This window comes from Mustela lutreola, chromosome 4, assembly GCF_030435805.1.
Source record: "Mustela lutreola isolate mMusLut2 chromosome 4, mMusLut2.pri, whole genome shotgun sequence".
NCBI lineage: Eukaryota > Metazoa > Chordata > Mammalia > Carnivora > Mustelidae > Mustela > Mustela lutreola.
In genome coordinates this window covers 188,305,660-188,322,295 of record NC_081293.1, presented here as the reverse complement: position 1 = coordinate 188,322,295, position 16,636 = coordinate 188,305,660, and the positions used below count along the sequence as shown (strand labels likewise).

Here is a 16,636-nt window from a genome sequence, read left to right as displayed (position 1 = left end):
ATCCTCAAGGCTCGCCTTGTCAAGCAGGGGCAGTAAGAACTCTTAGCCTGCCCACCCATGGACAAGCCCCTCCCTGTTGCCCACTCATTACCCAGCTGGCTTTATGAAGGCTTATTGCCAGTACTTTTCAAGATCGATATAATTATACTGAAATTTTTGTATTTGCCTATTTTTAAGACCAATGCCTTAAGGAAAACAGAAGGCTCTCCCTTGTTGGGTGGTACAGCCTGGCCCCCTATTCTTTAACAGTGCCAAATGGAGATCCATTAACTGCTGAGGTAGTGAAAACATCATCTCAAAATTGCAACACAGTAACAATAACAAATGTATAGGTTTATGCTAAGTGCAAACAGTGGAACAATCTTATCAGTAAAACTTACTGCCAGCTCCCAGAAAGGGGCAAGCAACACATCTGACGCTAGCTATATAGAAAATTAAATAAATCTACAGAATTATTTTCATCTTCGTGCCTCCCTTTTGGCTAGGAAGTATTAGAATCTCTAAGGACATAGAAGAGTCTTAAAAATTTCACTGGGCCTTCACTATACAGATAAAACTAAGATCAGCATGGGTTGCTGGGGAGGGGAGAGGGAAAGGTATTTTTTTCCCTTAAGTTAGCAGACACTACATTTGCTAATTTGATAAGGAGTTCTGAGCCAATCAAAGACAAGATTAAAAGGTCCCTATTTAAGTACACCTTTCCCTCTTGCATTTTGCCCAGTTTTTCTCATTACAGTTCAAACAGACGGTAAACTTCCTGTGAGGCCCAGGTGTCAAAGACGTGAGTGTTTTCATTTCATAAGTTGCAAAACAGCCATTAGCAAGAAAACCGAGGCTCTATGTGGCAAATAACATTTCTTTCAACTCCCTTCAAAACAAGACCCATGTACATTTGCAGAATGACAGGACAGAGCTCAGGAAGTGAGGCCTTGACCGTGAAGATAGGAGGGTGGGCAGACAACCTTGAGACCTTGGGCACTGCATCTGCCCCCAGAGACCAGCCCAATCCTTGGGCACAAGCCCTCTCCCTCTTCTCAGGCCCCTGGCTGCTCCGTTTCTCCCACTGGGAACAGGCATGTGGCACCAGACCAGAGCCCAGAGAAGGCCAGGTCTCTGCTGTCGTGTGTGTAGCAAGTGACTGAATGAATGAGCTCCAGGGGCAGCCGCTTCTGCAGTTACAGAAAACATCTGAGTGCCCTGAACTTCTCACTTGGTAACAGAGGTTTGACAAAGCCGGTGTCCCTAGACAGTTGGGCTCCTTGGGAGGAGCCACAGGGGCCTCCCTGAGCGTATGGGCCTTTGTCGTTCCAGAAACGTCTCCACCTGCGAAGTGTCCTCCTCACAGGCCGTCAGCTCCCCTCAGCGGTCCAAGCGCGTCAAAGAGAACACGCCTCCCCGCTGCGCCCTGGTGCACAACAGCCCGGCCTGCAGCTCCTCGGTCACGTGCGGCTGGGGTGACGGGGCCTCCAGCACCACCAGGGAGCGACAGCGGCAGACGATTGTCATTCCTGATACCCCCAGCCCCACAGTCAGCGTCATCACCATCAGCAGCGACACAGATGAGGAGGAGGAACAGAAGCATGCCCCCACCAGGTGAGTCCCCCCACCCCCTGCCAGAAGGGAGCAGGGCCGGGGTGCACCATGTGCTGCTGGCTCACACAGACAGTGCTTTGTGGAACTGGGCCCCTTCCCATCATCGGACATGGTGATCGCAGTCTCCTGGCCCCGACATTCTGGTTTTGCCATGGTGTAGAGTCCTGAAGTGATTTCAAGGGAATGTCTGACAGATTTTCCATAATTGTTCAGTGCCCAAAGAAGTTTGAGTCACTTTGGTCATGAAAAATAGTTACAGTCTCTATACATCTGGGGGACCTGAAACCAATGGTACTCAATGCCGGCGTATTTCAGCTCCTGTAGGCTTCAAAATCTCTGCCTCGGGCCATTGAATTTATTCCCAGTTGGTCAGGATACTTCTCTAGCATCGCCTTGGCTCTCTCAGAATTTGAAATAATTGTCCAATTAATCAGAAATTTCTCGGTGTCTGATTAACCCAATCTTTCAAACTGCCAGTTGGCTCTTCAACCCAGAGAGCATTACTGTTTATTCCAAAGTAGTAAGAACTCATTTTACTCTGTGGATGCTTCCTGGGAAGGGAAAAGGAATATTTATTATATCTGTAAGACTGTTAGCCCTGGTGCCAAAGCCTCTTTTCCTACATTTTCCAGCCAGACTTGAATAGAGTGCGGTTTGTACTTGGGCTGCCTGACGAGCCCCAGGACCGTGTCCCTCTGGAACAGTCGGTCCCCTGGCCTTTTGCAGCCCAGGGGGCCCCGGGGCTTTGTAGATCCCAAAGCCTCGCAAGCCCGGCTCCAACCTGCCAGCCTTTCCCTGGACCAAGAGGCAGGGAAGGGAAAGGCCGAGCGCTGCCAAGTCTAGCGCTGGTGGCCAGCACGTGTCCTGGGACCCAAGGCAAAGCTTAACCATCACAGTTAGGCCCCTGTTATCAATCCCTGACTGAATACAATGACACTAATTAGTAATCACAAATCTTCTTGATGAAATAATAAATTCTCACACCTGAAATCATTACCAAATGTACAGATAGGCTAATTAAAACCCTCTCGCTGTCGCTACTCCTGCCCAGGCTATCCCCTTCCCGTCTTTAGAAGGAACTCAGTATTTTGCTTTGTTTTTCATGAGAGAGCTAGTATATGTCTCATTCTAGTGTCCTCTCTGCCAGTTTAGTGTTTCAGCCTGGTCCTCAGTGTGTCTCAGAAAAGAATGTCATAGAGCCCTTCTGGGACTGGCGTCGGCTCCCTTTCTTGATAACATCCCCATGTTGATTGAATACTCTGTCCTTCCCAATGTCTCACATCCCCCTCCCCCAGCCCAGGAATATCTTGGGCTCAGGTGGTCCCATCACAAAGAGAAAGGCTTCTCCCAGCCCACAGCAGCCTGTCCCTGAGTTTGTAGAGTGGGCCATAAAACAGGCCCAGCAGCCCCGCACAGCCCTTTGCTGCAACTGGGAAAAAGAAAAAGCAATTTAAAAATCTGACAATCAACTAGAAGGGCCTATTGTTTTTGAAGTATGAGATTCGAATTGACAACGGAGCCTCCACTTATGTGCTCAGGAGAGAACAGCGTGTCTGAGGAGGAGGGAGGAACGAGAGAGCGATCTCTCCACCTATCAGACGGCTGCCTTGGCTGAGCACTGCGCCAGGCCTGAGCATAGACTTCTCCCCCAGTGCTCCCCAGGGCCCCAGAAAGACAGAACTGAAATTCTTGGCAGAATGTAAGGACTTCGTTGTGAATCATCTGAGACATGGGGGAGGGCTGGGAACGAGCTGATGGGTGGGCTCTCGTCTGAGGGACAAGTACCAGTAAGTGACTGACGGTGGGCTGCTGAGGACCAGAGCTTCGTAAACGGGAAAATGCAGTGGCCCGCCTGCAACGTTACACCAAACACGGGAACCGGGGAGTTCTTGAGAAGGCTTCCAGCTGTCCAGCTATGACGGGAAGCTTGCAGAAAGACATAAATCATGTTTTCTGGAGAGGTCAGATGACTGTTGCCTTAACAAAAAAGTTAAGACCCAAGAAGACAGGAAAGTGGATTTGAGTCTGAGTGGGATCAGACAGAAGCCCATAGCTATTTTATTTATAGAGAAACCACTGTATAATGTGTCCATGGTACTGTGACTTCCTTTTGGAGAGGAAAAGGGGGAGGATATATGATTACTTGTTCTTAAAAATCAGAATTATCATAAAGCTTAACATAGTAAATATTGATTGGCCTCACCAGAGTAAGACCTTATGCTAGGCAGTGCAGGTGTCATTAAATAAGGTAGACGGGCTCTGCCCTTGGGACGTTTGCAGGGTAATACGTGAGATACGACTCATACAAATCATGACACAAAATGGAATATCAGCCCCCGTAAAAACCAGAAGAGTGCTGTGGCTGTTCAAAGGGAAAATAGCTTGGGGAAATAGCAGGGAAGAGGGGACTTTCTAAGGTCAGAGGTCCAAAGGGTGTAGATAAGCAGGAGAGGGGGTGAAATTGTGAATTCCAGCCCCAGTGGCACTGGGGCCTCAGAGGTAGGCCGGCAGGATCCGGAGCTCAGGGGGGCAGGTGGATCCAAGGGCAAGGCCGGGACGACAGGGACTTTCAGAATAGAAAGGGGATTGGAGGGTCTCCCCTTCGGTGAGGGTGGTCTGCTTCAGGAGATACCGAGGAGCGCACGTGAAGGCTTCCGTCCTGGGAAAACAAGGATGCGCCCGCACATGCAGGTCAGGGAGCCTCTTGGCCTCAACTGGCCGGAAGTTTCTAACCCACCAGTGTTCCCTTTCAAACAGTCAAGACTTTGCTGCTTGTTCCCAAACCCACTTTCTCCTGCGCTGTGAGCATCTTGATTCTGATCTCCTGTGTTCCCAGCCTCGTTTCCCATTTGCTGCTCACCCCAGGATTTGCGCCCTGACTCTGTCGAAAATGCTGACTGCTTCTGCTAATGTGACCTGGCACGGCAGCTCGAGAGGGAGGGGGCCGACGACGCTCACCGGGACAGTAAGCACAGTGTCTCGTGGCAGTCGCCTGTGCTGCCAGTGGCTTTTAGAGGCAGCATGAGATCAATCAAGGCAGACCCACTGTGTTAGACCTGATGAAGGTTGTCGTGGAATCTCTGGGACCAGATGACATTGCCTAGAAATTTTTAGAGGAATGCCGAGGCAGAGTTATGATTCCCGACCCCCAATATTCGGCACTGTTGGTTGCTGGAGCGCGGGGATGGTCAGCAGCTCCTGCTTTGTGAGGAGGACCCCAGAGGAGGAGGGCGCAGGCTGGGTGTGAGCAAATTAAGGGCGAGGGGTATCCTGACAAACCTTGGCTGCGCATTCTCATTTGCATTGTCCCGTGCATCATTGGATGGGGTGGACGAGGCACACAGCTGTCTCATTTGATAGGCGAGGAAGCTAAAAGCCAGAAAGGTAGATGACTTACCCCAACTGATTGAAGGTTCTAAGTAGCAGAATCAGGCATCAGGTCCCATGCCGTTGAAAAGACGGCAGTCTTGATGATTGGCAAAGACAACTGATTTCTCCTCAGTCCTTAATTTGACAGCGGTAAACTGCACCCCGCCCCATCCTCCGACCACCACTGTGCTCACCCACGGTCATGTCCACGGTCTATCCACCCAGCCCCGACCCGGAGCTCTCCCAGGAAGAGGGCAGAGGCCAGCTCTTCTGATTCTTTGAGAAGATGTTTTAAAGCGAGGAGGCCAATCAAACCCCACCACCTGCTTTTCCTCAGTGAGTTGCTGTTGGAAGAGGCGGCCCCATGGGCATGGCTGGAGAATTGTTCTGGAGAGAGAAAAACCAAACTGGAATTTTTCTGGGTCCCCCAGGATGAGGTAATAGAACCAGTCCTATTTTAAATATTTACAAATGATTTTGATTAAAGGAGCACCTGACTGTGCTGAATAAGCCATCTTCTCTCCCTTGAAATCTCCTGGGACGACATCTGCGGGTGCGTGCCTTACTATTCAGACCCTTTGCCAGCCTTGCCTCCTGCCTAAATTGTCCTTCAGGGGCTGTACCACACAGCCTCCGGGCACGAGGGTAATTTTTAAAGTGTGTCACCAAAGCAGCTCGTGTCAGCTGATCTGGTAGAAACCATTTTGTCCGGCCTTCTTATTCTCTCACGTATTCGTTCATTCAGTTTTCTGGATATTTCTGGAAGACAGGTTTGATTTTCCTGAGGTCGTCGGGGCACAGCCGCTTTCGGCCTCACTTGGCGTGTGAGCGGCCGATCCCGAGTGCCAGCACCAAGGTTGCCAGAGTGTAAACTTTAAGAAGGTTGATTCATTTTTGTCACTCGGTATTTTAAATAGGAATCTGACCCTAAATGATGTTCTTTATACGAAATTGAAAATCTCGAGCGATTACTCCCTTTAAAAGGCACAGTGAGGGGGCGCCTGGGTGGCTCAGTGGGTTAAAGCCTCTGCCTTCGGCTCAGGTCATGATCTCAGGGATCGAGCCCCACATCGGCGGGCTCTCTGCTCAGCAGGGAGTCTGCTTCCTCCTGCCTGCCTCTCTGCCTGATCTCTGTCTCTCAAATAAATAAATAAAATCTTTTTAAAAAAAGGCACAGTGAGGACACTGCTAAACTTCTGTGCCGAAGACTTGGGCCTGAAAAATGGACATCAGCCTAATAGAGGGCAACAGACATTTATGATTACACGGGCAAGGTCAGCGCAGAGTGGACCCCGTGCCCTTGGCCAGTCACCGGCCACCGTACCGCTCCTTCCTCCCCTCCTCGTTTGTAGGCCTGAGTGAAGAAGCGGGAGCCTGACACATGGTGTCACTGCAGGGGCTGTGTTCGTTAAGTCACAGTGTAGCCCCAGGTTGAGGGACAGTCCCAGCGTCCGACTCCTCTGGGGAGACGGAAGGATGTTTAGTCAAGCGGACTTCACCGCATCCTCTGTTCCTTCGAAACACCCCTGCGGGGGGAGTGCTGTGTGGAGGGGCTGCATTTTGAAGAAGAGACACCACACCCGAGGCTCCCCCGCAGCCTGCCCTGACACCACAGCGTGTGTCAGAGCCACCTGGGTTGTGCAGTCGCAGCCTCGTGGGGCCGCAGGAGGAGCAGGCGGGAAGGGCCAGGTCCCACAGGCGGAGCAGCGCTCAGTGGCCCCGTTACAGGAGGAAGCAGAAGAAGGACGAACACCTGCTTCTGTGGTGGGGGTTGGGGGGACCATGGCTCCTTCCATGCCTTGCTTCTGATTTTCTAGAAGGTGGTCACATACGACAGTCTTCCTAGCAATACGTACGTGTGTGTGTGAGAAGGAGAGAGGTACACACAGATATCAGTGTGTGCATAATGTAACTTGAATAGAACATATGCACCAAATTTAAAATGGAGATTTTTGTAGCCTCACTAATGACTTTAAGTTGAGAGCTGTGTACTGCACTGGAAAGAGCTCATTAGCCTAGAGGCATCGGCTTCTGGCCTCTCTCCTCACTAGGTTCAAGGCACCCAGCCGTGTGCTTCTAACTGGGTGGAGGGGGAATGGAAACAGGACAGCAAGTTGCATGCGTCCCCCATGAAGGTCGGTGGTCAGCAGCTCTCATCTCCGTCAGCTGAGACAGCCGTCCCTGTGGCCAGCCCCGTGCCCCATTAGAGAAGACCACTGTCACCAGCACCAGAAGGAGGAGTTACACTTAGTTAGCATTTTTGGTGCTTGTAGGCAGGAAGGGGGAGCATAAGAGAGATGATGCGGCAGAGTGATGTACTGAGTGCAAGCCCAGAATAACTCAACAGCAGAGAAGCGTAACCTGACTGCGAAGTGCACTAAGGACTTGAGTAGATATTTCTTAAGGAAAACTCGAAGTGGCCAACAGCTCTGTGAAAAAATGCTCAGAATCACTCATCATCAGGGAAACACAAATCAAAACCACAGTATCACCGTCTACCTGTCAGCATGGCTGTTACCAAAAAAACAAAAGCAAAGAAGGTGTGGACGAGCATGCGGGCAGACCGGGAGGAATGGGGCGCAAACCGATGCGACCATAGCGGGAAACTATGGAGGTTCCTCCAAAAAATTAAAACCAGAGCTACTGTCGATCCGGCAGCCTCACTTCTGAGTGTCCGTCCAGGAGAGCGAAGCCAGGACCGAAGAGGTATCTATACTCCTGCGTTCACCGGAGCATGATTCGCAGTAGCCAAGATGTGGAAACATCCTATGTGTCCCTCAGATGAGCGGACAGAAGAATGGGTCAAGGAAATGCAGCACGTGCGCACAGTGGAATGCTAGTCAAGCCTTAAAAAGAGGAAAATTCTGCAATATGCAAAAAGCTCTTAGCCCGAGGTTTCTAAAATAGTCAAGTTCGTAGAATTGAGCAGTGGGATTTCCCTGGCCGGTGGCGTGAGTTAGGCGACACCTACACCCAAAGTCAGCAGCACTGTACCATGCACTTAAGACTTTGTTAAGGGAATAGATCTCCTGTTAGGTATTCTAGCCAGTAGCGTAATGGTCTTCACTGTGCAGTCTTGCAGTGAGCCTCAGGGGGACAGCGTCTGCGAAGCACTTTGACCAGCAGTTGTACATCAAATAAATGTTGTCTGTGGTCATTAATCAGTGTTGTAGTTAGAGAAGAGTGCTGTTTCTCCCCTACAGCACTGACTGTGGAAGCAGAGCAACGGAGGAAGTCACACAAAGTTTATCTGTGGAGATGAGTTTTGACCTGGGTCTTGAAGGATGGGGTTGATGGAGACTGGCAAATAGAAATCAGAAACCCATTCCAGAAAGGGCCTGACAGGGCAGGAGCCCCACGGTTGTGTCCGTTCCTCCAGCAGGGGTTCCTCCATCGGGGCTGATTTCTGTACTTCCAAGATCTTTATTTCTTCCCATCATTTTAAAGTGATGAAAATCAGCTGTTGCCATGACAACACAAAGCAATTTGTGAACTCTGGGAGCTTTGTTCTTTACTCAGAAGCGGTGTTCTGCCGAGGACATTGAAGGAAATGTTTCTCATTCTACTCCTCTCTCTCTCCATTGTATTACCCAATTCGTAACAAGATTAATAAACTATCGATAATAATTAGACACTGTAGTGGAATGAACCCCTGTGGAATCAATACCTCTGAGCCAGAAGAATCCGTAGTGGTGATGTCAAATGTGTGCTCATTTTTAAAGTGACTCATTTAACAGCTTCCCATTTGTCCTCAAATCTGCATAGTGTATTTGGACAGAGTGCAGAGATTTTTAACAGTAGGAGAGATTAAAAACAGAGCTATCAAATCAATTCACCTTTTCCGCTTGTCACAGGCAAACCCAAAAAGATACATAAATTAGCCCTGGGCTGTGTTGTTGGCTCTTTGCTCATTAGGCATAGTGAGCTCTGAAAACAAAAGGCGGGACCCATGAACTATTTCTTGATGTTTAACCCCACACTCCTTGTAGATAGCAAGACATTGACATGCAGGATCCTCAGCCTCTGAGGGAAAGTCCCACCAGGGTTTCCATCAGGAGAGGGCCCTAAAGTCTCACAGCTCATTCACACTGAGCTGTCAGCCGTTGAGAGACTCTTGTCGGCAAGCCATCTTTCGGAGTCCAGAAGCTCACTAATAAGTCTTGATGGGACCCGCCCAGTAGATCCTTTCATAGCACTTTCCCTGACAGATTTCAAAGCAGGTTGAAGTGGAGGGATGTCCTGGGTCACACTAATATCCAGGCCACTGTCCGGGTCACACCAGTGAATGGACAGTGGAACCAGGACTCGAACACCAGCTCCCAGGACACATTTGGAAACCAGCTTCTGTTCTTCACGCGGGGTCCGCGCACCTGCAGCAGAACACGTATCTGTGTGGCGAGATGACCTCCGCCTCACCGTGTATGACACAGCGGCATACTGTGTGACACAGTATGTGTCTTCATGACACAGACCTGGCTATGGCAGAGCATGGAGGACAGGGCGACACATCTCCCCTCAAGCGCTCTGGAACTGGGCTCTCTACAGAGTCCTGGCCTCCGGGGCCTCTTCCTCTGGTCCTGGGACCATTTGGTGATGGTGTATGCATGGCGGAAGAGGGGCCCTGCATTAATTCCGCCTCTGGGCTCTTGCACGTGCTGCTGCTGTGAACGCTGGCCTACGAGTGTCTCTCTGCATCCCCACTCTCTGTTCCTTTGTACAGGTACCTAGGAGTGACATTGCTGGGTCCTAGGGTAATTCTGTGTTCAGCTTTTTGAGGAACAAGCGTATGGGCTTTTTGCATTTCAGTTGTTAAAAGTAGGAAGCATAGGTCTTCATTAATTAAAGTGTATCTATTTTATCAAAGTTAACGTGAAGAGCTGTAAGTCTATGCAGTCAATCCATTCGTCGCCTCCCTTTGAGCTCCTAACAGTTGTCATCAGCAGAACTCGTTTGACAGCTCGTCACAGAAGCCTTTGTGACATCCGTTATTCTCTTTAACCGATTATTTTAAAGCTTTTGCTCTTTAACTTGTCATGTTTTTATACAGTCCCCCACTGCAGTTTTAATCATCTCAAGGGCAGAGGCACGTGTTGTAGCTCTTTGAGCAGGAATCCCCCGTCACACCGTCACACAGATCTCCAAGATAGCTAACTAATGAGTTTCCGTTCCTTTCATATCGATCTTCTGGTTTATTCATAGACTAAAAACTTCTCCATCCAATCCGTACCTCGACAGAATCCACTTTGCCTGGGTCTGTTTTTGCAAACCTGTTTTCGTGTGTTAAATGAGGTAACACAACCCAGAATGGTCATTATAACAGCTGACTTGTATGCGCTTACCCCATGCCGTCTGCTGTCCAAAGCATTTCCGTGTATGTTCTCAGTTCTCAAGGTCAGCCTGTATATGTACGTACTGTCGTTACCCACGTTGGACGGAGAAGGCGACAGTCACTCAGAGGTTGAGTAGCTAACTCCCCTCGGCCACACAGCCAGCAGGTACGGAAGGTGCTAGCCGCAGGGCCCATGTACTGAGCCACGGACACAGTTAGGGAGGGACCCATCTACCCTGAACCAAGAAGGACAAAATATGTGGCCAGTCTTCAGCCCAAATGTCAGTCGTGCCAGGCTTCGGGGAGCAGGGGCCTCAGACCTTATGTGGGCTCACCTCCCAGCATTTTGTAGGTCCCTCTTTGGCTGTCCAGGGCTCTCGAGCTTGCCCACATCTCTGCTGCCCTTAGGGTGGCAGGGATCTGTCTTGGAAAGAGTCTGGCCTGTGACTGGCCGCGTGACCTTGGGCAAGACACCTGGGGGAGGAGGTATGGTCGTTCCATTAAGCGTTCCATAAATAGCAGCTTCTTCTCTTAGCAAATTAGTTGGAAACTGACCATCTGACGTAGGCAGTCGATATTTCTTAAAAATAGATGATCAATATGCAAAAATAGATGTAAATCCATTTTTAAAACCTTCACAATAAGCAACAAATCCCATATCCATCATCCCACCAGCGTGTCCTGGAGGCAGACAGAATTGGTTCCCAGAGGAGCCGCACCGACATAAATATCTTGGGAGAGAAAATGTGCTGGCCACAAGCCATCCGAGCGCGTTCCTCTCTATCAGCATAGAACAAAGTTTCAGATACAAGAGGAAAACCAGAGATCCTGAGCAACTCTCTCCCCGTGGGAGCCTTTCTGACCTCCCCGAGACACAAAGCTGTCCCTTCCCTGGTCCTTGGCCCTCGCTGGGGGCAAGGTGACAGGAGGGCCAGGCCTCCTGCAAGGAAGAGACTCTCAGACATCTGAGTGGCCCGTGCCACAAAGTCATTGCATGTAAGACCACACAGCACAGGTGTGGCTGAGGGTGTCCTGTCCAGCTCCCGATTTCTTTCTCCCAGAGTGTCTGACCCGGGCTGTGTACGGTCAGCCTCTCAGAGCCTCACTCTAACACCCCTCTCTCTGCATCCTGCGTCCTCCTGGATGTTTCGCTCCCTCCTGCCTGCGTTCACCAGATCTCCAAGGCCTGAGCCTAAGCTGACGGTGCTCCTCTCCCAGCCCAGGACCTCAGGCTGCAGGGTCTTGCTGGGCTTTTTCTGCTTGCAGAGCTGTCCCCTTCCAGTGGCTCAGAGGGTACTGCCACACAGCTGTGGGCTACAGGTGCCTCCCCTGCAGTTCTGCCAAGCCCTGCTGCAGGGGGAGAGCCCAGGGCTACCTGTAAGTTTCTCCTAGGTTCCAGAAGCACCTTTCTCCTGTCTTCATGAGCCCCCTCCTCCTCCCACTGCTGGTTGGACGGGTGACACTTGTGTGCCTCGTCTCCTCATGAGGGTCTAGAGGACAGATGTCACATTCCTGCCCCCTCTCCAACTCCCCTCTCCCCTCTCTGCTCACCTCTGCTGTCTCGAACACCAAGAGGGACCTCTCACACAGCCAGTTCTGGAATGCTGCTTGTATCTCACTTCACAGCCGCCTCACGGTTCTGATTTCTCCCTTTCTGTTTTCAGCACTGTCTCCAAGCAGAGAAAAAACGTCATCAGCTGTGTCACGGTCCACGACTCTCCCTACTCCGACTCCTCCAGCAACACCAGCCCCTACTCTGTGCAGCACCGCGCTGGGCACCACACCAACACCTTTGACACCAAGGGGGGCCTGGAGACCCACTGCACCGGGAACCCCCGCACGATCATCGTGCCACCCCTGAAAACCCAGGCCAGCGAAGTGTTGGTGGAGTGTGATAGCCTGGTGCCAGGTAATCGGGGGCCGGGACACCCCTCTACCTCTCGCACACGGTTTTCCTTGGGTCCTGCGACGAGCATCGTGTTGTGTGAAGACTCCTAAGCCCTGGGCCACTGTAGCTCCTAACCCAAGGATTTCACTCAGGTAGCCAGGGTAGGATTCTGCTTACCACCATGTAGAAGCAGCTGTTTCAACGTTTTTGTTTCTGTAAAGACTACCTCGCTGCCTTTACAGTGGCTCCCCCACTGATGAGCCTGATAAAGATAGGAAATAAAAGCCACCCAGCTCCCACCTTGCTTGTCTGGTATGACGCCAGCTTAGAGAGTTCCTGACCAAGCAGAGCAGCTTCCCGTGTGGAAAGAACCTTCTCTGAGTCTTGGCGGGTGAGGGTGACGTAGGCTCCCCTTGGCGTCCCCTCAGAGCTCGCTGTTGGGACGAGAGGTCATAGTGAGTGTGCTTGTCTCCTTACCAGCGCCTCTCATGAAGGCCTGAAAACTAGGCTCTAGAATGAAGGCTGAGGCATAACCTTCCAATACACTTAGCGGCTCCCCCCGATTTGCTAGTCTCCCTTCAGCGACTTCCTTGTTCATGCTCACCAGTGGAAGAATTTAGGGAGTAAACCAGAAGCCATCTGCTCTTCTGCCACAAACTGTCAAAGAAGATTTTGTTCAGATGCAGGGAGCCGTTTGTCAGGAAGGACCCCCGTCTAAGTCATGTGCTGCAGGAGGCCTTGGAACCTTCTTGGGGTGGTCACCACACATAAGCCCACCAGGTTCTGTCACTGAGAGTGACCTTCTAAGAGGGTGGGGTCTCTAGGGACTTTTCTAGCCCAGTGCCATAGGCCAGCCTACATAGTGTGGGACACAAGGACATCTCTTTCCAGAGCCTTCTTTACCCAGGCAAGGATTTTAGTAGAAACCTCGGCAGGAAGAAACATTCTCTAGAACCAAAGGAACCTGTAAGGCAAACAGAATTGTTCACTGAGGAGTTGTTCATCCTTTGCCAATATTTAAACTTAAAAATATGCGATAGATATAGTTTCAAGCAATTACTTAAGGGATATATGAGTAGAAGAACTGCGAGGACTCCTTAGAGCAGTGGCCCTTGCAGTTCTACTCATATATCCCTTAAGTAATTGCTTGAAACTATATCTATCGCATATTTTTAAGTTTAAATATTGGCAAAGGATGTCATTTCTGTCATGTTGTATGTCTTGTCACTGTTGAAGTACTTCGAATATGTGTGTCAGAGCCTCGGAACTACAGATTCAACTCATCCAGTCCATGGGGACACTGCCTTGTCCCCTCATGAACAGCCACTCCTTGCCATCAGCCGGGCAGCCAAGCTAGTTCACCTCCGTCAAAAGTGGCTTCCCTGTGACAGCCTCCTCATCTCTGAATTTTGTTTCATGCAGTGGAGTAGGGAGTTTCCAAAGCGTCTGCAGCCTGAACAAGGGAAGGCTGGGCAGCCTTCGGTGTTTCTTACCCAAGACAGCCTGGCTTTGCTAGCGAGGGACTCTCCGTCCCTCAGGAGTCCGTCAGCTTTTTCACACCTGGAGGCGGGGCACCATGTCCGCTTTCCAGAGCGAGAAGCAAGGGGAGGCACATGGATGTGAGAGAGAAGGTGGGAAAGGAAAACCAGCGGATGCTAAGGCTGGTGAATCCGTTCAGGAAAAGATAACATTTGCAAACTCAGAATCTGGAGACTGGCCCTTTAAATCTGGACCACATACTTTCCAGTCCTCAGGAAGCCCTACATGTGCCTGCGAGGGGCCGCCTGACTGGCTCAGTCAGGAAAGTGTGTGACAGTTGATCTCAGGGTTATGGGTTTGAGCCCCACGTTGGGTGTAGAGATGAGTTTAGAAAAAATGAAATCTTAAAAAAAATTTTTTTAAATAGCAGGTTGCAATGCACGTAGCTTGGTGTGAAAGACTCTCCCGCTTAATTAACAGTAAAGGTCTTAAGACTGTGTTGCCGAAACCCTTAAGGAAGTCTGGCCCTTTTATTGAGCTAGTCCTGCAGTCTTAAAAACTCCAAAAACCGGGGCACCTGGGTGGCTCAGTCGGTTAAGCATCTGCCTTGGGCTCGGGTCATTTGCCTTGGGCTTAGGTCGTGATCCCATGGGCTCCCAGCTCAGTGGGGAATCTGCTTCTCCCTCTGCCCCTCCCCTCTGCTCACTTGTGTGCACGTGTGCACATGCTCTCTCTAATATGTAATTTTTTTTAAGTTAAAAAAAAAACAACCCTCCTAAATCCAAATTTTTAAGTTTACAGCAAACTCAGTGGTGGTGAAGCCTGACCTGAATTAGCAAGGGGCTGTTCACAGTCTGTCATAGTCCTCTGTGTCGCTTCATAAAATATCCCTGGGTTTTGGGGCAGAAATGTTCTTGGCTTTGATTACAGTTTGGTGCCCAAGGCCGTGCTGGGAGTAATCTAACATACTGAACCTTTCTAAAATCTGAAATTCCGAATTTCAAAAATGTGTGACTCCAAGGATTTTAGATCAGGGATTGAGACCTACAGCATAAGACCGTGGGTTTTGTTACATCAAGAGTGCCCCTCCGAGACCCTTCGAGGCTGCGACAGTCACATTCCCTTTAAAATATGGTTAATTATCTATAAAAATTGGTTCAAGATAGACTTTCTTGAGGTCACTTAGGAATTAATTTTTTTTAAGATTTTATTTATTTATTAGACAGAGATCACAAGTAGGCAGAGAGACAGGCAGAGAATGAGGAGGAAGCAGGCTCCCTGCTGAGCAGAGAGCCCGATGCCGGGCTTGATCCCAGGACCGTGGGACCATGCCTGAGCCAGAGGCAGAGGCTTTAACCCACTGGGCCACCCAGGCGCCCTAGAATTAATTTTTTTTAAAGGTGGTTGCTGCTAATTTTTCTTAGCCTTTTAAATCAGCATGAGAGAGGAGCCAGAATCCACAGGTTAGAAATCCGCCTTGGAATTGCGTCCGCCTGTGGTGCTGGTTCCGTTCCATGGAAGGTGACACCCTTGTGAGGACAGTTACTGAAACTATAAGACCACCTAGTCCGACCCCGAGTGAAGAGCAGCACAGAGACCGAGGGCTGGCTTTGCCAGCATGACAGCAGCCTTGGGTCTGGAAACCACAAAGGCGGGAGAGGACAGCTTTGCGGAACCGTATTTCATGCTTTTCAAGGTCCATTAACCATTTCCACATGGGCAGGGGGCTGTTCTGAGCACTTACCCCACCGCCTTCCCCCAAGAACGGCTGGGAGTCTCTGAGGGCTGTTTCTGACCAAAAAGAGAAAACAGGGGGGAAGGTCGTTCTTTGCAGTACGGCTACTGGTTCCAAGCAGCCAGGCGCTGCTGTCTCTGGGGAAGCCCGCGGTGTAATTTTCTGCCACAGAGAGAGATTCGTTTTCCCCCGGGAGGACATGCGCGGTCTTTCTGGTGACAGGCAAGAGGCAGGAAGGAACTTCATGCTGGTGCCTCCTGGTCCCCAGCCTGGGCGGTTTCTCAACACTGTACCACTCGCTCCAGCATCATCCCGGGCTCAGAAAAAGCAGGAAAGCAGCCTTCCTCGGGGTCCTGGTGCTCAGTTGGCCCGGAGAGGCCAAGGTGGGACCATATTGCAGCGCTGCCCCCGACCCGCACCCCAGCTGGAGTCGGGGTGTTCCCCGGGCCCGGGTCAGGAAGAATGCTGTGCGGGCCACAGGCCCTTTCCTCGCACAACTCTCCCCTCCCGTGGCTCTCAGCTCGGGAAGGAGCCCTGGGAATTTCTCCTGCCACCTTCTCAGGTCTTCTGGGTTAGTCAGGGTTCTTCTGGAAGGCAGCAGAATGAACTCTACACTGCTTTAAGACACAATTTACTGGAAGAAATTAAGAAGGCCGAGGGAAAAGTTCAGCAGCCCTGTCCCAGGCTGGGCCGGAGCCAGAATTCCCGGGACCCGGGCCACTGGCAGCCCAACGCCTGCTTCCCGGAGCACTGCTTCACTCTGGCCCAGCGACTCCCAGCCTCCCAGCTGTCCGTTTCCAGGAGACGGGACTTGGTTGTCCCAGCTTGGAGTGGACACCCATTCTTGAGCAGCATTAGCTGGGGGACAGGGCTCAATAATCAAGACATTAGCAGTAGCTAACACACCTAACGCTTTTAAGAGCGTAACGTGACAGGTACTAAGCGGTCCATGTACAGTCCTGTATGTGAACCTCGAGACAACCCTCCGTGAAGCTACCATTATTCCCCCAGCTTCCCAGATATGAAAAAGGAAGCACAGAGAGGTTAACTAACTCGACTGAGGCCAGGCACTGGACCTCGCCAGAGCCCGGCTCCCCAGCCCACCCACACTCTGCAGTACCCTCCCACTCACCTAGTGCGGGCAGGACCCCCAGGGGCTACCTTGGGAGCCACAGGGTGGCGGATCTTTGAGAACAGCCAGGTAGGGCTCGACCAGAGCATGTCCCTCATGGCTCCAAGCCAC

At 50.9% G+C, this 16,636-nt stretch overlaps 1 protein-coding gene across 4 annotated transcripts in view; it reads left to right on the top strand.

The window, feature by feature from the left end:
* HIPK2 (homeodomain interacting protein kinase 2) overlaps positions 1 to 16,636 on the top strand; it is a 181,647-nt gene that overhangs the window by 150,144 nt on the left and 14,867 nt on the right. For all 4 annotated transcript variants that reach the window (XM_059172010.1, XM_059172009.1, XM_059172012.1 and 1 more), the window contains exons 12-13: positions 1,312 to 1,593; positions 11,956 to 12,200. In XM_059172010.1, the coding sequence (XP_059027993.1) occupies positions 1,312 to 1,593; positions 11,956 to 12,200 (527 nt within the window). The remainder of the gene's footprint in view (positions 1 to 1,311; positions 1,594 to 11,955; positions 12,201 to 16,636) is intronic.